This window comes from Geotrypetes seraphini, chromosome 3 (genome assembly GCF_902459505.1).
Source record: "Geotrypetes seraphini chromosome 3, aGeoSer1.1, whole genome shotgun sequence".
NCBI lineage: Eukaryota > Metazoa > Chordata > Amphibia > Gymnophiona > Dermophiidae > Geotrypetes > Geotrypetes seraphini.
This window is the reverse complement of record NC_047086.1, coordinates 372,284,543-372,308,468: the sequence shown is the minus strand read 5'-3', so window position 1 is coordinate 372,308,468 and position 23,926 is coordinate 372,284,543. Positions and strand designations below refer to the sequence as shown.

General features: G+C 40.4%; 1 protein-coding gene across 2 annotated transcripts in view; it reads left to right on the top strand.

The window, feature by feature from the left end:
• XPO5 (exportin 5) overlaps positions 1 to 23,926 on the top strand; it is a 149,803-nt gene that overhangs the window by 90,085 nt on the left and 35,792 nt on the right. For both annotated transcript variants that reach the window (XM_033936609.1, XM_033936608.1), the window contains 3 exons: positions 3,237 to 3,418; positions 17,750 to 17,850; positions 22,143 to 22,239. In XM_033936609.1, the coding sequence (XP_033792500.1) occupies positions 3,237 to 3,418; positions 17,750 to 17,850; positions 22,143 to 22,239 (380 nt within the window). The remainder of the gene's footprint in view (positions 1 to 3,236; positions 3,419 to 17,749; positions 17,851 to 22,142; positions 22,240 to 23,926) is intronic.

Genomic DNA, 23,926 nt, shown 5'->3' with positions numbered 1-23,926 from the left:
GCTCTTACTGCAACCTCTGGTAACTCGTTCTAGAGCTGAACTATTCTCTGGGTGAAAAATAAATTTCCTCCTACTGGTTTTAGAAGTATTTCCCTGTAACTTCACCGAGTGTCCCCTAGTCTTTGTCATTTTTGACAGAGGAAAAATTGATCCACTTGTACCTGTTCTACTCCACTCATGATTTTGTAGACTTCAATCCTACCTCCTGTCAGCCATCTCTTTTCCAAGCTGAAGAGCCCTAACCGTTTTAGTCTTTCCTCATACGAGAGGAGTTCCATCCCCTTTATCATCTTGGTCACTCTTCTTTGAACCTTTTCTAGCACCACTATATCTTTCTTGAAATAAGGAGACCACAATTGAACACAATGGTCCAGTTGAGGTTGCACCATGGAGCGATACAGGGGCACAAAAAAGGGAAAGGGTGTGTGTTTTATAAACTTCTTAACATAAATACATTTTTGTTCGATTTGTTCACCAACACCATGGTGATTCCCAGCATTTAGCTGGTCCAGAGCATAACACTGCATGTTTCTTGTTGGAAGTATTATTGAAACAGCCTAATACAGGAAATATAATTGGTTGTTTTGCTTATTTCATGAATAAAATTATTAAAAAAACAAACACTTGTTGCACTCCAAATCACTGTGTTCCTATAAGCAGCTTCATCTAACCAAAGTATGCACAGGATACAAAAAGCCTCAAAACAGGGTGGGGGCAGGGATCAATCCATAGCTGGTACCTTTTGCATCCCTAAGCTTTGGGAGTTACCAATGGGTGACTGGGGCTCTCTGTAGACAGCAAGATAAGTCAGGCAAACAAACCATCCTCATCATCTCTAGTAGCAACTTTGGGAACAAATGGTTAGTACAAAGGCAGAAGATCCTGCACATGATGTGGGAAAGTGAATGCAGATTTGTCACCTTTGGATAGTGTCCCCAGTGTATGGATGACGCATTTCGCTGTGTGGAAAATCCCCCATTTCAGGTAAGCATCATCAATGTATTTAACTGCAGAAAAGGCTCATCTTTAAAACAATGCAGATTTATAGTTGTTCCTTTTCTAGTTTTCTTTTATTTCAATAATCAAGCAAATACGTTTCCCCTGCTGCAGTCATAATTAGGTAAAAGATGTGGTTTAGCTTGTTGCCATCTTTGGTGAGAGAGATTTCTTCAATGATAGTGTTATGGATTCATTTGTACATTAAGATTTATAAAGACTCCACAAATTGATCAAGTTTCACATAAAAACTGAGGCATTCTGGAGTCAGTCAGTTGGATAAATGAGGGATGTGTTTTGTTTTGGTTTTTAATTTAATTTCTCAAGCCACTAAACAGAACCTTTGATCAATTATATATTTAAAATGAAGAGCTGGAGGATGGCAATCAGCCACATTAAACTGTCATCCAGTTGAAGGTATTGGCACTGACTTATCTGGTTATCTCCTTTAAATATCCAGTTGAAGAACAGTTTTCCAAAACTCAGTCCATTTTTTGTCAATTTTGAGCTATGCAATTTAATTTTGTTCATCGAGACAAGATTCATTTGCTGTAACTTATTCCTGTGCCAAAACTCATTAAGTCTATAATCTATAGTAAACAAATCTTGCCTTGAACAAAGTTAATTACATAGATCAAAACTGACAAAAAAAAATTGACTTGAGTTTTTGATTAATGTGTTGACGCTGCAGAATACATTAGTATCAAATATTATCATTTTATGTATTATTTTTGGAGTTCAATGAACTTTGTCTGTCATTTTCCAAGTAGTATTAGAGCACCTTGAACGTGCATTCACAGCTGCTCAGGAATGGGTTGTTCTGTTTGTTTTGGTTTTATTTATTTTTTTTAATTCCCTAACCCTGTGCTATCACAGCTCTGCTTTCAATGGGAGCCCTTGAGTTCACATATACCCCTGTTTCACCTGTGAGTTGTTATTCTTTTGTGTTTCTGGTATTACCTATCCCTTGGCATTGCCAATTCTGGGAATGGAACCCAGGACTCGCACATGCAGTTGTGTAGCACTAGCTTTCCTGTAGGTACTCCCAGACAAAACAAGAAAAGGTTAAGCCAGATCTTTCATTCTCTTGACCACTGACTCCCAAAGAGTTAAATCTTACCGATTAGAATACATCCTTATTACTAGTCTCATGAGACACACAGCACATGAAGACCTTGAAATATCCTTCACTAAGCTTACTTGTGTGTGGTATAGCACTGGATTTATGTGTAGAGATTTCTGCTTTAAAGGTACCCCAACTTTGCACTATCGGAAGGTAAGGTTCCAGATTTCTGGGCTGGTGGGACAGGATTCTGGAGTGTTGTAATTCTGGAAAACCTGTGAGCTGGTTTTTAGCTGATTTATGCATCTGTTCACAAAATGGATGCTGCTAGTTAGATTCCTGCAAGTGTATGTGTTTTTGTACAGTAAACAGTAGCTTAAACATACTCTTGTACACTTAATCATTTAGAAGTGTGTCCAGTTTTCTCTCTACCTCAAGAAAGATAGGATTGTGGCACTGGTGAATTTCTAAGAGCCTCACTAGATGGTTTGTAGCTGCTGTTCTTAAAAGACATGAATTTGAAGCCATTGTTTCTTATTGAAGGGTCCCTTATCATGCTTGGCAGTCTTATGTATACCCCTCCTCTGCCAGCTACATTGCTGTTCAGGTTTTTAGCATGTTGCAGTAAAGCTGCTGTGCAATATGTAGTTTCTGGCTGATTACTCTTCTGGCAATCTATGATAAAGCATATTAAAATCCTCTTCATATGAAAGGTGCTGTATACATTAGTGAAGAGCCAGAAACTCACACTTATAAGTCCCACTCATAGTCCATGGGTTTGAGTGGAACCCCAAAGATCAGATTCTAGAAACATTCCAAAACACTGGGGACAAAATTATAGTCCCCCACATAGGTTCTGGGGTAATTCTTAAACAATTTTCATCTGATCTTGCACAGTAAACATTGTGCAATATTAAATGGCCAGTTTATGGGCAACGCTCTTGATTAGATGCTGGTTGTGGCGAGACTGGCAGAATTCACATGTATAGATTATGTCTGAGGATACTGAGTAAAAAAGAGGTCTTCCTGGTGGTATAGGGACCCCCCAGGTGGCATTTCTCTGGGTTCTCTTTTCTCCTGCTGTGTTTTGAAAAGAGTTCGCTCCTTGTCTGTTCTTTCTTTCTCCCCTTTTATTTGATCTTTATGTTATTTTTTTTTTTTTTTTTTTTTGCTGTAGATCAGCTTTTGCGTGTACACCATTCTGGGAGTTGTGAAACGGGCTCGTTGGCCCAGTGACCTGGAGGAGGCTAAGGCTGGAGGATTTGTGGTCGGTTGCACGCCCTGCGGCAATCCGATCTACCGTAACCCCTGCACTGAGCAGGTGCTGAAACTTCTCGACAACTTGCTCGCTCTCATAAGGTGGGTCGAGTTGACGTGATACAGTAACTGCAGACTGTACCAGCCTGTCTTCCAGTAATGCCTGATCTGTATGTTGTGCTCCAAGCCCGTTCTCTCATTGAAGGCAGTGGGAGCACAGGCTGGGGGGTGCACCCATCAGTGCTGTTCTTCACTGGTCTCCGTGGGGAATAGGACTGAAGAAGCCTCCAAAGACGCAAGGCTCAGCTCTCCAGTGCCTCCCTCTCTCCAGCTCCCATCCTTCCTTTACACTCGTTTCTGTTCACAGTAATGGAAACTCGTGCAGAGGCTGTCCATCAGTTTGTTCTACCAGCAGTACTAGCTTTCATTATGTGCAGTGGGAGATGACACTGTTCTTCTCAGCGAGTTTGTCTAAATTCCTTTGCATGCACTCTAGAATACCTTCAACTTGATCTGCTTCACAAGGTTGCTTATAGTGGGTTCAACTTTTCTATGTGGTGGTTCTCTTTCTCATTAGGGTTTGTATGCATAATCTTGATCTAAGTTTCTATTAGTTTTGTCCTTTAATTGATGGAATGGCTTGTGCCTTTTTCTATAAAAAAAGATTCCCAAGATCTAGTTCAGAGCCAAAAATATCGATCAAAAGAGAATTCCTCAAGAGGAAGACTTCTTAATTTCCATTTAGATGTTATAAACACTTAATCTTTATATGATGGACATGTTATAAAGTATTTATCACAGCTGTGGAGAACTAGTGTGCATACCATAAGTATAGCTAAGGTTCCAAACCAAATACATATGTAAATGCAAACAGGTTTCTCTGTCCTATGAAGAGAGAGACTCCCTGTTCTGATGAGAAGGGGAAGACAGAATGGGAAAGGGTAGGGTCCTTTTTGGAGGAAGGGCAGAGCCAGGGTGAGTGTCTATTCTGGGGAAAGGGAGGAATATAGTTGGGTTTTTCCTGGGGCTAGAAAGGCAGCTGTCTGAGTGATAAAAGCTAGTCCTGTTTTGGGTAGATTTAGAATCTGTCAGAAACTTAGTCTCTCTTAGCCCAGCTTCTGCTTTCTGAGGCTGCTAGGCTGGGTTTGCTGCAGAGCCAATACACTCATCCCTACAAGGTAACTTGCTTAAGTTACTGGACAACCGGAAGATGTCATTTGACTTTATTTTGGCAAATCCCATGGTGCAACTGAACTACTGAAATGAGGTAAGGAGACTATAAGAAATGGGCAGAATCCTAAACAGTGGTAAGTAAAGGTCCATGGTTACCTGGATGACATATCGCTGATAGGAAATGTTACTCCAGGGGGAAATCTGTACTATTACATAATGTAGAATTTGTGCACAATTCTCCAGAATGCAGAATTTTCACAAGTTTAAAGGTGATAAAACCATTATTTAGAAAAGTGGTTCCCAATTCTATCCTGTAGGGCCACCAGCCAGTCAGGTTTTCGAGATAGCTCTAATGAATATGCATGAGAGAGATTTACATATAATGGAAGTGACAGGCATGCAAATTCTCCGCAAGCATATTCATTAGGCTATGCTGAAAACCTGACTGGCTGGTGGTCCTTCAGGACAGGATTGGGAACCACTGATTTAGAAACAGTTGGTGCCATTGTCTCCCTGCATGGTTCTGAAGTCTTATACTGTACTCGTAAGACTTGAAAAATAGTAAATGATTTAAAGTACCTGTGTAGCATAGAATTACATTTTGAATAGAGCTCCATGATGCAAGAAGAATGATTTGCACTGGGTGAGCTACCTTCACCTCTGGGGTAAGTGCTGGAGAGGCAGTGTTTGGGGAAGAGACTTGCTGGAGAAGAGGCTAAGAAGATATGAGGGAGAAATAAGCAGGAGGGCGGGAGTGGAATAATGGGACTTATTTGTATGGAAAGATGAGCTAGAGAAAGTGGGGTACAGAAAAGAACTGAAAGAGAAGGGGTAAGAGTCCATGCAATGGGTGATGAGCTAGAGAGACAGCATATAAGGAACCATGTGGTGGGAGATGAACTGATGGAGAGGGGGGATCAAAGTCCATGTGGGTGAATCTCATAGCTGAAGAGATGGGGAATAAGTTGACATATTTGGAGGGAAGATGAGCGGAGAAAGAATGTTGAAGGGGGTGAGTTAAAGGAGGAAGACTCCATGTTTGTAAGGAAAGAATAATCTAGTGCCGTATGTTACATTGTTTTTTAATTTCAGGGCTTTTCATTTGAAAATCCTGCAGTGGCCAAGACTATAATCAAATACAAAAGATTGTGTAAAGCTCCCCTTTCATAACCTGATGAAGGAGACTATGCTTAAGAATTGGGAAGCACTAAGAAAGATAGAATAGACTCCTTTATATAGCATACAATCATGTCTGGTTTTTGACAAACCACAGCTCCAGCATCGGTCACTCCTGGTAGTCTGCCTTAAAATTTTTTTTAAAAAAGCTAGCAGCTCTAGAACTTATGCAAGCACCCCTCCAGGTAGGGAAGGAAGAACCTTAGACAAATTCAGTCAGAGGCTTTTTCAAAACTCAGTGCTCACCAGCAGGATTTTGAGCTATAATTTTTATGACTTTTTATATGAAGTCATTAATTCAGCAACTTGCACAATTTGAACAATATCTTCCAAATGACCAACTACAGTGTTTTTCCTACATATCACAAATGACCTGGAAACAAGAAAATTTATGGCTAGGTCAGTGTTTGACACCTTTTGATGTCACCTCAAGAGCATCTGCATTATCTGTCACCTTGAGGAGGCAAACGTGGCTGTGAGTATCCAATTTAGATGCTAATGTTCAAGAACGACTAGCATTCCCTGCTTAGGAGATGAGCTGTTTGGGAAGAAAATAGAGAAGCTACCAAAAGATCACTAGGCATAAGCAATCCATGACAACATTATTTGCATCCAAATCTTCCAAAGCTCAGACTACAAAGCACCTTTGTGATCCCAAGCTCTCATCATATTGCTCTTAACGAAGATATGTACCATCATCTACCTCATCCAGGCCTCCAGCGCAAAGACCTCAAAAGACCCAAACTCTAGCAGTCTTTTTGATTTGATACTAGAGAGCCTAGCCAGTATACAGCCTCTTCCCTAGTCACTTCCTGTCAGGGTTTTCTCATTAATTTTCATCAACATTGGACTCTCATTACATCAGACAACTGGGTCCTTCAAATTGTGAGACATTACTATTCATCTACAAAAAAACACTCCCCAAACCATCCGCCGTTTTCAACTCCCAGCAGACAAACCACCTTCACCAGGAGCTCTCAGCCCTTCTCCAACTCAGTGCAATAGAACTAGTTCCTCTATGGGAGAGGGGCTGAGGGGTCTACTCCAAGTATTTCCTCATACCGAAAAAGCCTGGAGGCCTCTGTTCTCTCAACTAATATTGGTGAAGGAAAAGTTCAGAATGATTTTATTGGGAATCTGATTGCCACTGTTGGAATAGCTTTGCTCTCTAGATCTTGGAGGTCTACACACATTTCCATCCTCCTAGCCCACAGGAAATACCTTCGCTTTCAAGTAGGCACACACCACTTCCAATACAAGGTGCTTCTTTTTGGCCTGGCTTCAGCACCTAGGGTGTTCATAAAATGTTTAGTTGTAAGGGCTGCAACACTCCGCTCTTAAGGCTTTCATGTGTTCCCTTACCTGGTAGACTGGTTGATCAGGGCACAGATACCTCAAGCAGCTCACCTAACTCTCAACAATGTGACTCCTAAGGTTCCTGGGATTTGCAATCAATTACCAGAAATCCCATCTCCAATCGACACACCCTGGTGTTTATTGGATCCCTTCTGGACACAATGTAAGTTTGAACATTCTTAACCACAACAGAGACTGGACACCCTGGTTCAAATCTGCCACGGATGTCTGCTCTCCAATGCATCAAATGATGTGTCTTCAGGTCACATGGCATCAACAATTCATTTTAACTCTATTTGCCTGTCTATATCGCAGGGAATCTCAATGGTCTCAAGCCTTACAGCTAATATCCCAGAGGTTGCAAGTGACCTCAATAATTTGTTAGTCACTTCAGTTGTGGTTACAACCGACCAATCTCTCAAAGCCTTCTCTTCCACATTCTGCCTCATTAGAAAATATTTACAACATATGCTTCCATGTTTGGGTAGGGAGCCCATCTCAGTGGCCTATATGCTCAAAGCAATTGGAGTCTTCAACAGAAATCTCTCCACATTAGTCTCCTTGAATTGCGAGCAGTCTGCAGTTCCATTCATACCTTTCAAGATTGCCTTCTCAGTCAAGTAGTACATATTCCGTTTATTGTAAAAAATTATGGAGGGATTGGTACACACCCAACTGATGGATTATCTGGATCAGTTCTCTCTCTTACATGAAACTCAATCCAGTTTTAGACCGTTATTCAGTACTGAGACAGTAATTGCTGCTATTTTAGACAATCTGCGCCTACTGTTTAGTAAGGGCCTTAATGCCCTGGTTATGCAATTCGATATGAGTTCTGCCTTTGATCTAGTAGACCACGGGAAACTGCTGCAATGCCTAGACGCCATTGGTATCAGGGACGAGGTGCTGAATTGGTTCCGTGGCTTCCTTATGTCCCGCACTTATCAAGTACGTTTTAATTATGAACTTTCAGATACCTGGAGCAATCCATCCGGTGTGCCACAAGGGTCTCAGCTATCTCCATTGCTCTTTAATGTCTACATGTCCTCACTAGGCACGCAGCTAATCCAGTTAGGGATAAAACTATTTAGTTATGCAGATGATTTTACGATCATCATCCCATTCATTAATTCTATCTCTGAAACTATTCCTAAAGCTTCAGAAGCCATAAACGTGATGGAGCACTGGATGACAGCCTTTAGGCTCAAACTTAATTCAGAAAAGACAACTTTCTTTGTTGCTTCGAAACATCCGCTTGACACAAATCACCACTATGTATCAATAATCTTAATTACCCTATCCAACCTACCATAAAGATACTAGGTGTAACTTTGGATCAGTGCCTAACCATGAGAGACCAGGTGGACTCCTTGATCAGAAAGGGATTTTTCACTCTCTGGAAACTCAGATCCATTAAAGCTTATTTCGATACAGCGGCATTCAGAACCCTAGTCCAATCCCTCGTACTGAGTCTACTTGACTACTGTAACATCGCCTATTTAGCAATTTCCCAAAAGAACATGCAGCGTTTACAATTGATGCAAAATGCAGCGGTCAAACTGATCTTTGGGCTGAGGAAGTTTGACCACGTGACACCCTACTACCGGCAGCTGCATTGGCTGCCAATGGAGGTGCGCGTAAAGTTTAAATTTGCCTGCTTCTGCTTCAAAGCACTACACGGACTTGCCCCTAAATATATAACTGACCTTTTCATCTTCTCAGCCAACAGACACAAGAGAAGCTCACATTCCAACTTCATTTCCCCCCCAGTGAGAGGTTGTAAACTGAAAAAACACCATGAACATCTTCTCTCGCACCAAGCAGCATCATGGGGTAAAGACCTAGAACAATTGCTTTCGCCCACTACTTATGAGGAATTTAGGAAACGTCTGAAAACACACCTGTTCCTAAAGTATCTAGACAACTGATCCTCTCTTCTCTCTCCCCTCTATAGCGATTAACTTGTTCTATTGATCACTCTCTCCTCAAAAATGGATTTCCTGTCCTATTAACCCTCTTTCTTCCTCCCCTCTTAAAGTCAATCAATTTGTACCTTTGCTTAATCTTTGTAAACCGCATAGAACTTCACGGTATTGCGGTATGTAAGCTGTTGTTGTTATTATTATTATCTGAACAGATAATCAAATAGTCATGTGGTATGTGAGCAAGCAAGGGGGGGGCGGGGATAGGATCTCACCTCCTTCATCAAGAAGTGATACATATTTGGTCCTCGGCAATTCCCTTCAGCATATTCCTCAAAGCAGTTTATCTAGCAGGAAAACAAAACATTCTAGCAGACAATCTGAGCAGATTCCTACACCTCAACTCAGTTGTGTTTCATCAGATATTTTCCCATTGGGGAACTCCAGAAATAGATCATTTGCTTCTCCTCATAGTCACAAACTTCCAGTTTTCTGTTCCAGGGTATATACTCCCACTTGCCTGGAGTCAAATACCTTCCTTCTGGACTAAGCCAACAAATTTCTCTGTTTCCCCTCCAGTTCCCTTAATAGGGAAAACATTGTTCAGACACTACCAAGAACCAGTTACAATGATCCTCATAGCATCTTGGTGGCCGAGGCAACCATGGTGGTCTTTTCTTCAACTCAATGTTTGGGGATCCATCACACTTCAACTTTTTCCAGTCTTGATCACAAAGAACAAGGGTTGCCTTCTTCATTCCAATCTCCGTTCATTGACTTCCACAGTGTGATTTCTCTTTCAGTGAGAAGTTGTGGTTACACTATCCGTTCCAGTCTCAGCTATCATTGAAGCCTTCAGAAAACTATTCACGCAGTGTGGTTACACTATCCTCTTCGGTATCAGCTATCATTGAAGGCTTCAGAAAACTATTCACGCAGCGTGGTTACCACTTCAAATGGGCTCATTTCACTCTCTGGTGTAACCAACAATCATTACACCCAGACACGTGTCGTCTCCCATCAGTCCTCTCCCATCTCCTACATCTTTCCAACTCTGGCCTTAAGACCACTTCAGTCAGAGTTTTCTTGGTGCTATTAGTGCTTTTCATACACCTCTCGATAAAAGGCTCCTGTTTGTGCATCTATTGATCTCTAGATTTATGAAAGGCTTTTTTTATACCAAACCACCAATCAAACCTCCAGTTGCTTGGGATCTCAATATTGTGCTTTCAACACTAATGAAACCATCCTTTGAGCCATTTGTGTCTTCATCTCTCAAACATCAGACTTGGAAAGTAGTATTGAGTAGCACATTGAGTCATTGAACTTCAAGCACTTGTCTCAGTCCCACCTATACAATGTTTTACCATGATAGGATGGTTCTTTGCACTCATCCCAAGTTCCTCCCAAAGATCTCAGAATTTCATCTGAACCAATCTATAGTTTTTCCTGTCTTCTTCCAAAACTGCACTTGCCCTGGTGAGGCTGTTCTCCACACATTAGACTGTAAACATGCTCTTGCTTATTACTTGGATCACAGAAAATCCACTCAGCTGTTCTTGTCATTTGATCCTAACAGACTGGGAGTTTCTGTCACCAAGAGAACAATCTTCTACCTGGCTTGTGGACTGTATTACTTTCTGCTTTGCTCGGGCTGGACTGACATTAGAAGGTCATGTCACAGCACATAAAGTTAGAGCAATAGCAACTTCAATAGCTCATTTCCAATACACTCCCATTGATGACATCTGTAAAGCAGCCACTTGGTCCTCAGTTCATACCTTCACATCCCACTACTGCGTAGAGAATTATTCCAGACAAGATAGTCAATTCAGTCAAGCAGTTTTACAAAATCTATTCTCTATATAAAGCCACTTCCCTCCTCCTTTTTTAAGTTTCATCTAGGGAGTACCACATGTGAGAATATACTGCCTGTTTGTCCTGGTTAAAGCACAGTTACTTACCTGTAATGGGTGTTATCTGGGGACAGTAGGCAGATATTCTCACAACCCTCCCACTTCCCCTAGTTGGCTTTTTAGCTTTTCTTACTGAAATAATGGTCCTGCGAGCCATCATTGGATGGAAAGGTACCAGTGCATGTGCAGTACAGTCAGTCTCGAGACTTTGACTTTTGTATTGTCCATACTGGGCTCCGTGGATGACATCACCCACATGTAAGAATATCTGTTTGCTGTCCCTGGATAACACCCATTACAGGTAAATAACTGCTTTATCTACCTTCATTGGAGGTGAAGGAATAGTTCTTCTGTACACACATCCTCCTATATCTCTAATTTTCAATACCTTAATAAAATTCAGATTAGACTTGAACAAAAAAAATTTAAAGTTGGAATCTTACACAGCCCTAAGCACTCAGAGTGTGAGATCCATTGTTTCACCCCAGCAACCAAGCTGTGGTGCACATGACCTGAATATAGAGGGAGATGCATTAAAATTCTGTCTATCTTCAAAAGCACCCTTTGGAAAGGAGTCCCACCATAAGATCTTATAGCTTTAAATACTGTGCATTGCTTTTAAATCTTTATGCCTTGCTGGACCAAAATATTTCTATCCATTTACATAGAAACAGAGAAAACTCTGCCCACATTACTCTTCTCAAGTCACTTCATTGACTACCTATCCTTTTCTGCATACAGTTTAAACTCCTCTGACCTAAGAGTGTATTTGCTCCACTGTTCTTCAATATCTCTCATCTTTCCCCACACACACACCCGGACACTCTACTCATTGGATAAGTCTTTTCTGTACCCTTCTCTACAGCCAACTCCACTTCTACCTTGCTGCACCATATGCCTGGAACAAACTGCAGACTCTATACGTCAAGCTCCGTCTCTAGCAGTATTCAAATTCAGACTCAAAGCCACTTCTTTGAAGATGCTTTCAATTCCAAACTCCAACCTACCTTCTAAGCACCAGTCTTATCATTCCCTCGATAATTACCCCACCTGAGCACAGTGCATTGATGTACCTTCTTGTCCAGTTTTTCTGTCTTGACTAGATTGTAAACTCTTTTGAGCAGAGACGGTCTCTTCTGTGTTTTGATGTACAGTGCTACATACAGTCATGTGAAAAAATTAGGACACCCCATGAAATATTCAGTTCTTTCTTAAGAAATGTTCATTTATCAATTGTCAAATCTTTTTTTATTTATCTCTGGAAAATAAAATGATGTAATTGCAGGTAAACAAATATTTTCCTTGATTTACTCATGAAACAAAAGATATCCACAAAAATGTGTATTCTACCTGAGGAATAAATTAGGACACCTTACACCCTAATAGCTAGTGTTACTCCCTGTGGCTGAAATAACTGCAGTGAGACACTTGTAGCCATCTACCAGTCTCTGACATCGGTCTGAGGAAAGTTTGGCCCACTCCTCAATGCAGAATTCTTTCAGCTGTGAGATGTTTGAAGGGGTTTCTTGCATGTACAGCCCATTTCAAATTGCCCTCCAGCATCTCAATGGGATTAAGATCAGGGCTTTGACTCGGCCACTCCAGGACTCTCCATTTCTTAGTTTTCAGCCAATCCTTGGTGTATTTACTGGTATGTTTGGGGTCATTGTCGTTTTGTAGGGTCCCGTTCCACTTCAGCTTTAATTTTATTTTCAGATGGTCTCACATATTCCTCAAGCACCCTCTGATACATGGTAGAATTCATGGTGGATTCTGTGATGGTGAGCTAGCCAGGTCCTGCTAAAGCAAAGCATCCCCAAACCATGACATGCTTCACAGTTGGTATGAGGTTCTTTTCCTGGAATGCTGCATTTGGTATAAACCAAATTTGTCCTCTTTTCTGGTCAATTTTAGACTCATCTGTCTATAGAACACTATTCCAGAAGTCCTGGTGTTTGTCTGTGTTCTCTCTGGCAAACTTCAGTCTTGTTTTGATGTTTCTTGAGAGCAAAGGTTTCCTCCTTGCACACCTCCCATGCAAGTTAAATTTGTGCAGTCTCTTTCTGATTGTAGAGACATGCATTTTTACATCAACAGTAGGAAGAGCCTGTTATAGATCCCTTGATGACATTTTAGGGTTTTTAGAGACTTCTTTTAGCATCTTGCAGTCTGCTCTGGAGGTCAGCTTGCTTGGACGATCAGATTTGGGCATATTGGCAGTTGTTTGGAAAGTCCTCCACTTCTACACTAGTTTCAGGACCATGAAATGGCTAATGTCAAATTCTTTCGAGATCTTTTTAAATCCCTGACCAGACTTATAAGCTGCTACAATCTTCTTTCTGAAGGCCTCAGACAGCAATTTTGATCTCACCCCATGGTGTTAACTCTGACTGCAGCAGTCATGAGTCATGTGGGATCCCTGAGAGGGTGGAGTTAAGTATGGGTCATTTGGGGCGTCTCTAGAGCAGACTTAGGGGGTGGGTCTGTGGAGTGGGCAGACTTGATGGGCTATGGCCCTTATCTGCCATCATTTTTCTATGTTTCTAAACTAAATGTCTGTTTAAGTAGGGCAAACTTCCTTCAAAATGCTGAGTAATGATGTTCTAATCATATGCACCTGATGTCATACACCTGTGTGTGATTTGAGCCACTTTAAGTGGGAGGATATGTGGGGATGTCCTAATTTATTCCTCAGTTAGAATACACATTTTTGTGGATTTTTTTAAATGAGTAAATCGAGGAAAATTTGTTGTTTACCTACAATTACATCACTTTCTTTTCCAGAGATAAATAAAAAAAAGATTTGACATCGATATGTGAACATTTGTGAATATTTCTTAATAAAGAAATGAATATATTTCATGGGGTGTCCTAAATTTTTCACATGACTATATGTCTCGTAGTGCTATAGAAATGATTAGTAGTAGTAATAGTAGTAAAACTGAAGGCAGGTAAAGACCATATGGCTTATCCAGTCTGTCCATCCATGCCATCTACTATCCGTTTCTTTCTCTTTGAGGACCTGTGTACTTGTCCCAAGCTTTCTAGAATTCAGATAGTCATCTTACCACAAGGATAGTCTACTACCTCCAGCAGGAAACCATTCCATGAAATAGCATTTCTTTTGACATGGTATATTCTATCAATATCTTTTCAATATGAGAAATATCTTTTCAACATAAGAAATAAGAGCTGCCATACTGGAAGAGACCGTATGTTCATGAAGCCCAGTATTGAATTCTCAACAGAAGCCATCCCAGGTCACACATACCTGGCAAGATCCCAAAGAGTAATACTTATTTTATGCTGCTTAAAATAAGCAGTGAAACAGCAAAAAGTGTTTAAATAAAGAATTAAAAAAAAAAAAAAAAAAGCAGTGGATTTCACCACATCTATCTTAATAATGGCCAACCTGAGTTTTATTAAGGTTTTGGAAACTAGAGATATAGGAGGATGGGTGTACAGAAGACCTACGGTAATTCCGTACTTTGTTAAATGTTCCAGATTAAATTTAGAAGTTTTGGAATAGATCTGTTGTTTCTAGTCATCTTGCTCTGTTTTTGAAAAATCTTTCCTTTGGATTTTTATCAAGATACTGTTTATTTCACAAAAAGGCAAAAACTTGGCTCTTTGGATGTTTTATTTATTGGTATAGACACATGACAGTGACTTATGAATTGGGAGGGTGAGTAAAGTGTCAAGAGGGAGATGGTTGGGCAGATCAGTATGTAGTAGTTTTAATATTTAGTCATTTTTATGTTTGTGGGTGCTTTATATTGTAACTCACTTTGAACTTTGTTGAAAAAACCTGTACTGAAACACAATGAATACATTTAGGGCTCCTTTTACGAAGCCGCGTTAGCGGTTTTAGCACACGCAGCTTTTTAGCGCGAGCTAAACCTGGGCTTCATGGCTAGAACTAATGCCAGCTCAATGCTGGCATTAGCATTTAGCGTGGACGGCAGTTTAGCGTGCGCTATTATGCGTGTTAACCATTAACGCGGCTTGGTAAAAGGAGCCCTTAATAAACGAAGAAGCTCTTCAAGTCAATGTGAGGGCAAATTCCTAGATATCTGCTCTTGTCCCACATAAAATTTGCTTGGATGTTTTCTGCATCTTTCAAAATCTGTCTTTAAACTCTCTATTAGAATTAAACTAAAACTTGAGTTTATAGATCATGTCATCTCTATAACAATAAAGCTCGACTCAGTTTACAGTAAGTAAAATAGAAAAGAAATAGTGGGGGTGAAGACTTTATAATTTGGAGAATAGCCATTTGCCTTGGAGTAATTGATGCTTATCGCCAGTCTTGACCAGATTTAAATAGTGTTTGTTTCATGCGACATCTCTCTCAAGCCATCCACATTGTCATGGAACATCAATATTTTCTCAATGGAGTTCTTCTTAAATTGAGCTTCTTGTGGGCTTACCGTATATACTCAAATATAAACTAGGATTTTGGGGCCAAAAATTGGCCCCAAAATGGGGGGGGGGGCCCGGTTTATATTTGGGCCAGAATTATTGCAGGCCACCGCCAGGCTCTACACCCTGTCCCCCTACCTCCTCTGCCGATCCCTGGTGGGTCCAGAAGTGCAGCGGGCAGGAGCGAGTATTCCATGCTCCTGCCCCGCTGCTAACCCAGTGGGCGCTAAGTGGCTTCTTGACTGGCTCCCGCGAATTCTCAGCACCGAGCAGGAGCACCATTGCTGCTCAGCAACAGAAGAAACCAGGTCTCACGGCAGCCACCACTGACTGGATTAGCAGAGGGGCAGAAGCGTGGAAAGCTCGCTCCTGCCCACTGCACCTCTGGACCACCAGGGATTGGCAGAGGAGGTAGGAGGATAGGACAAGGAGGGGACAGGGTGCAGGGCCTGGGAGGAGAGGGGCTGGGTGCAGAGTCTTACAGGAGGGAGGGAAGGAAGGGGACTGGGTGAAGAACTTGATGGTTGGGAGGGAAGGGAGCTGGGTGCAGAGCCTGACAGGGGACGGAAGGAAGAGGCCTGGTTACAGTGCTTGACAGGGGCGGGAGGGGGGCTGGGTGCAGAGCCTGATGGAGGAGGGAGGAAAGGGTGCAGTGCCTAACAAGAGGGAGGAAAGGGGGCTGGGTGAAGTGCCTGGCAGGGAGGGGGCTGAGTGCAGGGCAGAGCCTGACAGGGCAGGGCACTTGAATATTATATGCAAGTCAACCATTTTCCTCCTTTAGGGGGTTAAATGGGGTCTCGACTTATATTCGAATATATACGGTAAGTACCTTGACTGTAAGGATGCATTTTTGGTGGCAGTTTTGCTTTCCAGTGACTTATGTACCTTGTACCAAATTATATCACGTTTTGATACGCTGTGTATCTCAAGTTCTTTTCTAAGTTATCCTAAATTTTTTTCCTAGAATTTATCTCCTTGAAGGTGAATAGGTCCTTCCCTCTCATTGGACCTTAAGTATGTTTTCGCCTATCTGAAACTGACTGTAGTCCCTGAAGTCCATATAACTTTCTTTATTTTGACCTACATAGCCTTTTGGACTTCTAAAACCTGCTATGTCAAATTAGATAGTAAATTATATCCCCTTTTAGGTCCAAGTAGTCCTGATCTTAGAGCAGCATGTAGGCATTAAAATTTGAAAGTATTTTATGCAGGAAAATTCTGCTTTCCCATATGCTAGCAATACTTTCCTCTCCCCTTCCCTTTTTTAAACTGTAAGTAAGTCTTCCAAATGGAGCTTTGCTTTTTTGTGACCTTTATGCACTGCTTATCTTCAGAGGACATCTAGTCCCCCAGATAGATAGGAAGAGAAGTTGAGGACATGAGTTATTTATCTACAGTTTCTTGTGGGAGTTTATTTATTGTGAAAACAGAAATGTTCTAGGCTAGGGGTGTGAATTATTATTATAGCCTGATAAAGAACAAAATGAAGATAAACCCCCCAACAGTGTTTCTTCCATGTTGTGAGAAGCAATATAAGTGAGATGGATGAGAAGAGCCTCTAATAGTGATCTGATTGTCCTCACCTTTCCCTATTCCATTGTTTTTGTTGGGGGGAGAGGGTGGTTGTTTCTTTACACAGAAGTTTAAAAAAAAAGTTCTACCCTGAGCTCTGCACCCTTTAAAGAAAGAATTAAGGATCTTTAAGACAGCTGTGTTACATCTAGAAGAGATCTTATTTAGCTTTTGCTGCCACCCCTGGCGATCATGTGGGAGTTGTATACAGTAGGGATTTAAGAAAAGCGTGGGATAAAAGAAGAGGATCTCTAATTAGAAAATGAAGGATGTAAATTAAAAAACTAAGGCCGGTATTGGACAGACCTGCACGGTCTGTGTTTCACATATGGTGATTCGGTGTAGGATGGGCATCAATAAGAACTCCACTAATGTAGAACATGAAGATGTTACTAGCCAGACTTTACAATAGATATCCTGCAAACAACGGGATGGTTGGATAGGCTGGAGTGAGCTTGGACAGCAACTTCAGCATTTGAAACCTAGGATAATACCAGACTTTACAGTCTATGGCCCAGAATATCAAAAAAAGAGACGTTAATCTAATCATGTATTTTTTTAATGTGTATAACTTATGGGCAAACTGGATGGACCGTTCAGGTCTATCTGCCGTCATTTACTATATTACTAGTTCTCTAGCAGGTGCTCAGATGTTGGAGGAAGGACTGTTAATCAAATGGTGAAACTGTCTGGCTGAACCCCTGTAGTGCATGGTTTATGATTTTTCCTTCTTCCTATTTGCTAAAGGAAGAAAATTATACAAGAAACAGATTGAATCTCTCTTACATTCACTAATGCCATCCTTTCAAGGCTCCATACTTAAACCAAAGAACCTCCTCTTAAAAGGGTATCTCCTATTCAGTAGGTGTATGAAGCAAACTTTTTTCTCTTTACAGGACTCATAACAATTTGTACATGCCAGAGATGGTGACTAAGCTGGCTGAGCCGTTCTCTCGAGCACTGGATATGTTGGAAGTGGAGAAGAATGCCATCTTGGGTAACAGACTTTCTTCCTGGAGCTGTCCATCTTACAGTGCCAGACTTGTCATCTCCTTGAAAGACAGCTTGTGTGTTAGAGCCATGACTTAAAAGGGAAATCTAAAAGTAAATGAGGGTCAGATGCACCAGAATATAGTGCTGTGTACTCTGAAAAGGAGAGCATCTCTTTCTAAATTAAGGTATTAACACAATTTAGGATTTGTTTCAGATGCCACAAACCAGTCAGTTGCCTGATAGACCCTATAAGAATCTAGTATATGTTTTAGAAGGCACTAAGGATGGATAACACTAAGTAACAAAGTTTTACTTTTTTTTAAATTGCCTATGCCACAAAAGTACAGAAAATGGCTCATTCCCCCCTCAAACTTTGATTTTGTGACCAGGACATTGATATTTTGAAATTTACCTTTTTTGCAAAACATTCCAAATAAATTCTAAGCTGAGTAAACTTAGGGGCCCTTTTACTAAGGCGCAAACATCCAGCAGATGCATTTTGCTATGCATGCAGCCAATTTATGAAGATGAGGGAGAAAAAGTACTTTATAGAAACATCTGCTAAGATGTGCAATGCCTACAAGGCTTATTTCAGCATGCCTGTTGGGGATCAAAAGTTCAAGACAAATCTTGGGCACCTCACTTCACATGCTAACACTGCCCAAAATTTCTGGAAGGTAAGATGATTTTGTTTCTCACTAGGGTGGTGGAATTTTCTGCTATAAAAGTTCTTAGAATGCTTAATTATTTTTAATATTTAAATTTTAAAATTTTCAGTGTTTGAAAATATATAAAATATGTTGCGAGAATCTCATCCACATAGGTGAAATAAATTTGTTTTCATTACCACAATTTCATTTTGTTCTACAGGATGATACAGAGGGGAAAAGAGCCATGAAATTCACTATCCCAAGAATTTGGTGGGAATCCACTGACCACTTGAGCAACTGCTACTTCTGCATGCTGCACCCTTCCAAACATCGAACTGGCAAGCATGCATCTTCAATCACATATCCAGATATTTTTTTCATATATCGCCCTGGTGCCACATTGCCCTAAGCTCCCCATACCCACTCCCCAGAGAAAGTGAGCAGCTGTCTTCCTAAGAGAGCAACAAGTCATAGAGTGAGGGAGACGTTGTACATCCAGTTTACAATATCAGTGGTGCAGCTGATGAGAGAAGCCCAAACTATCCGACCCTAAAGGGCCTCAACAACATGATCATAGATCTTGGTCTCGCCAAGTCCAATGTTTATGTTTATTAAAAACTTTATATACCGCATAATGGCCTAAAAGGATCCAAGTGGTTTACAATGCATAAATCACATTCATCAAAAAAAGAACTCCATTAAAAATAGAAAAGGAAAGATTAAGAACAAAAGTTAATTTTATTTTCCATAAATATTATAACAAGCTACATCTCCATAAAAACCATTCTAGTGACAAAACAGTAAAACATTCAAATCTCAATGAACCATAATTTATACAGACAGCTAAAAATTGTCCATTACAAAATCAACCATTATATAAACCCAGATCACAGTCCCTAACTCCATTCTAATTTGGGAAAGCCAATTTAAAAAAAAATGTGGCTTAAAACATCTTTTAAAATTTATATAGGATTCTTCTTTTCTCAAGTCTAACACAATGCCGAGCTTTTGATGTCTAGTCTCAAGCAGTGGAACTTAAATGAAGATCAGAGGTAGTGTCACCAAGCTTTTACCACCTTTTTTACCCATCAAGATGGGCTCTGCTTCTGCCATAGTGTGACCAGTCTGAGGCAATTGGAATCGCCTGTAACTCAAGAGTGGCATCTCTTCATTGACAACTCATCCAGGAGCATCAAAGCCGTGCTGCTCCATAATGGGGAAAAAGTACTTGTCTCTTCCACTGGCTCATTCAGTGCAACTCAGAGGATTACAATAACAGCATCAAGACCTTACTAGACACCTTGAAGTATGATGAGTACGGCTGGGAGGTCATTGGAGACTTTAGAATGGTGGCATTCCTAATGAGTCTCCAAGGTGTTTTTACCAAATTTCCCTACTATCTCTGCCTTTGGGACAGCAGAGCACAAAAGCTCACTACAAAAGGCAGGTCAATCCACAGCACAGAGTTCGCTGTGGGGAGACAGTGTCAAATGGGAACCACATTTGAACCTCCAGAAGGTGCTGATGCCACCACTGTACATTAAATTGATCTTAATGAAACAATTTGTCAGAGCTTTAGATAAGGAATCTGCCTTCATATACCTTCAAGACATATTCCTTAATCTGTCTGATGCAAAGGTCAAAGCTGGTGTCTTTGTCAGACCACAGGTAAGATCCTGGAGTGCAAGGAATTTCCCAAGAAGCTAACTAGGAAGGAGAAAGTGGCTTGGCCGGCTTTGTCACAGTGGTTCGGGGCTTCCTGGGACATCAGAAGGCTGAAAACTACATGAAGTTGGTTGAGAATCTGGTGCAGAATTACAATAAGATGTGCTGTCTCTCAAAGTCCATGTCCTTGATGCTCATTTTGAGACATTCAAGGAGCATACTCGGAGAAGCAAGGTAAGTGCTTCCATCAGGATATACTGGACTTTGAACACTGAGACCAAGGATAATATAATGAGAACATGATGGGAGATTACATCTGGGGGCTGATTCGTGAAAGTGACTTACAATATAATCGCAAATCTCAAAAAACTACTCACTTCTAAATCTTCTGTGGTCATCTTTTTATAACTTCAATATAAATACATGTTAATTGTGATGCATATATTGCTTTTTATGACTTTGTAAGAATAAAAAGGTGGAAATTTGGTGTTTTCACATTTTAAATAGGTAAACTACAAAATTTGACTATCCTGGTCACAAAAGCAAATTGTAATAGTATATATCCATGCAAAGAATTCAACAGAGTTCTGTGGAGAACAAACACTGTACTAAGTCATTCATAGGTTGCTGTATAAGAGAGCCTTGCTGTACTAAGTCATTCATAGTTGCTATATAAGAGAGCCTTACTGATTTCTAGTTCATATTTGTCAGCTTATTAATTACATATCTTCATATATTTGGCCTGCAACAAAATTTAGTGGGTTGCCCTATGCTGAAAAATCTGTGCTGTCAGCTGTGGGTTCCTCAAGGAACCACTTAGATGTTTGTTCCATAAGCTGTGTGCCACAAGGTAGCAAAACTGAATCCCATTCTCAACTCAAATGTGTGCAGCATTAGAAGTAACTTCTGGGGATGCTCTATATTCTGATAATATTGCACAAGATCTTTGCAATTCGTTTATAAATCTAGTAGATGCTGTGCAAATGACGGTCCTTTCCTCTAAATCGGTAAAGAGGAGAGGTCAAGTTTGACATTTGATATACCACCTATTGCTTTAACATCTGTGCAGATTACAAAAATAGTATTAAAAAAATTGCAAACAAAATACACATACATATATGAGTACAGTGGATCCTTGATGGAAAGAGGTGAGGTGGGAGGATGGGTATGCTGGAGCAATTTAACTTAGAAAAATCAGTATACTTTACAACAATTTTAACATAAGAATTGCCGCTGTTGGGTCAAACCAGTGGTCCATCGCGCCCAGCAGTCCGCTTACGCGGCGGCTCCCAGTTCAAAGACCTGTGCTCTAACCGAGACCAGCCCTACCTGCGTTTGTTCTGGTTCAGCAGGAACTTGTCCAACCTTGTCTTGAATCCCTGGAGGGTGTTTTCTCTTATAACAGGCTCACGAAGAGCATTCTAATTCTCTACTACTGAATAGTTTCTAAAATAGAAAAACCACAACTTGAAATCTTCCCTAAGGAGAAAAATAGCTTTTCTAGATACCTGCCTAGTTTGTGGTTTGACACATGAGCTAATTTCAAAATTATATAACCTTTATGGGATCACACAACTTAATACTATGAGACTGCTCCTGAGGCAGAGGACGCTGACTCGGTGTTAAGTGTTGTTCCTCTTGTGGGCCACGTGTGGCAGTGGTGGTGTCAAGGCACATTCAGCTCAAGGGACAATACTTGGCAGTACCTGTGGTATCACAGGTGGCAGACCCACTTTTCTTACCCAACTTTGATTTGATCAGTTCAGCCTATTTTAAAAAATATATATATATAAATTTGGTTAGATTTGAGTCAAGAGATGCTGTACTAGATTATGAGGATATAAGTCTTTTGTGATTCTTAAGCCCCTAAGCAGGCAAATGTACATTGACTGTATTACTGTACTTTACATTTCAATTAAAAATAAAAACCTATTTTCATTTTGTAGAGCATAATATATATGTGTCATTTCTCTCTCATCAGGCCTGCCTCAGCCTCTTTTGGAGCTTTATGACTCTCCTGTGTACAAGACTGTGCTGGAAAGGATGCAAGGCTTCTTCTGCACCCTCTATGACAACTGGTAAGGAATTCAGAGAATCTTGTTCTGACCATGGCACATCCTTAACACCTCCCTGCCCTCTATGCTACCTTTTTGTGAGATCCATACTCTCTCCGCCTCATAGCATGATCTCACACCACCTGCTGCACATCCTTAAAATCCTCCATTCATAGTGTTTTCTTAAGCTAGAAATATGCTATCTTAAAAAAAAAACTAAAAAACCCTGCCTCCTTTATATAAACATTTTCTCTTCCATTGACAAGCAGGATAATATCCGCACAAGTGGGTGGTGTTGGAAAAGTTGGACAACCACATTGCACAAGCTATCTCTTTTTGCTCACCTATAACTAGATACATTTTTTTTTCTCTTGTGGACTGATTTCTCCCTTTTTATTTTGAGTCATCTTGATTGTTCCAGTAGATTCATTAGTTGGGGAATTTTGCCGTTTTTGAGTTTTTCTGTAATAATCCCTTCCTCTTTGACAGTTGGTGTTTACCATTTATTAAAGTTAATTAGTTTTCTTTCCAGTTTATTAATATCAGTTAAGTAATAATTGCTATCTGACAATTTGAAATATATGCTCTTGACTTATACCCAAGATGAGCTTTATCTGATTCCATCCCTTTGTCCATATTCTTGCAGATTAGTTGAAAAAAAAAATAAATTAAGTGAGCTAATGTGCCAGTCTGTATATGACAAGCCCAAAACTTTACAACAGGGGTTCTCAACCCATTCCTCAGGATAACCCCCAGTCAACCTGGTTTTCAGGATATCCAATGAATAGTCATGAGGTAGTACATGCAAATTTATCTCATGCATATTCATTGTGGGTATCCTAAAAACATGGCCAACTGGGTGCATCCTCAAGACTGATTTGATAATTCCTGCTTTACTACTACTACTATCAACACTATTAACACCAGGAAACGTCCCTATTTCAGCTGCTGTCCACAAGGCAGGTTGAGCTAAAAAGTATAAAGAATGGGTTAACATTTATTTATAGGGATTTATTTAACCGCCTTTATGAAGAGAATCACTCAAGGCAGAACCTTCTTCTCAGACTTTAATAACTTCAACAAAGTATTGACTACTTCAAGTTTTCAGAAACAATAACATTTCAAGAGCTCTGGGTTGCTTAGAAATAAGCAACACACCTGAAACATTGAGCTTGACAGCTTTTTGTTGCTGCTGTTAAATCATTTTTTTTTTAATTGAAAAATCTATTTACAAATCAAATAGAAGGATATATAAAAGAGTCCAAGCAATATATATAGGAGAAAAATACATATTGGTAAAACATTCATCAGTATTAACTTCATCTTATTTCATCATAATATATACTGGAACTGTATCAAACCCAAAAATAACATGCAGAGTTTGGATTCTTAAACTTTCTGGGTTCTTAGAACATCCTTTGGACATTAACATCATGGTCCCATCCCAGTCCTTGGGTTCTGAAACCCAATTCTAGTGCAATAGATGAGACATTCTAGACAAGTGGATTATCTCCCAATGACTGAGCCATCTGCAGAAGGAATCCACTCTAGATTTTTTTCTCGGACCCTTTCTGTACTTTACTGAGAGCTGTACTGCTACCTGTAGTTTTTCTTTTCTGCACATGAGCCTGAAGGAGTGTTTCTGTTCTGCTCTCCTTTTTTCTTATTTTTTTCAGTGGTTTTTCTCAGCTCTGTCTTTTGGCCTGGCAAC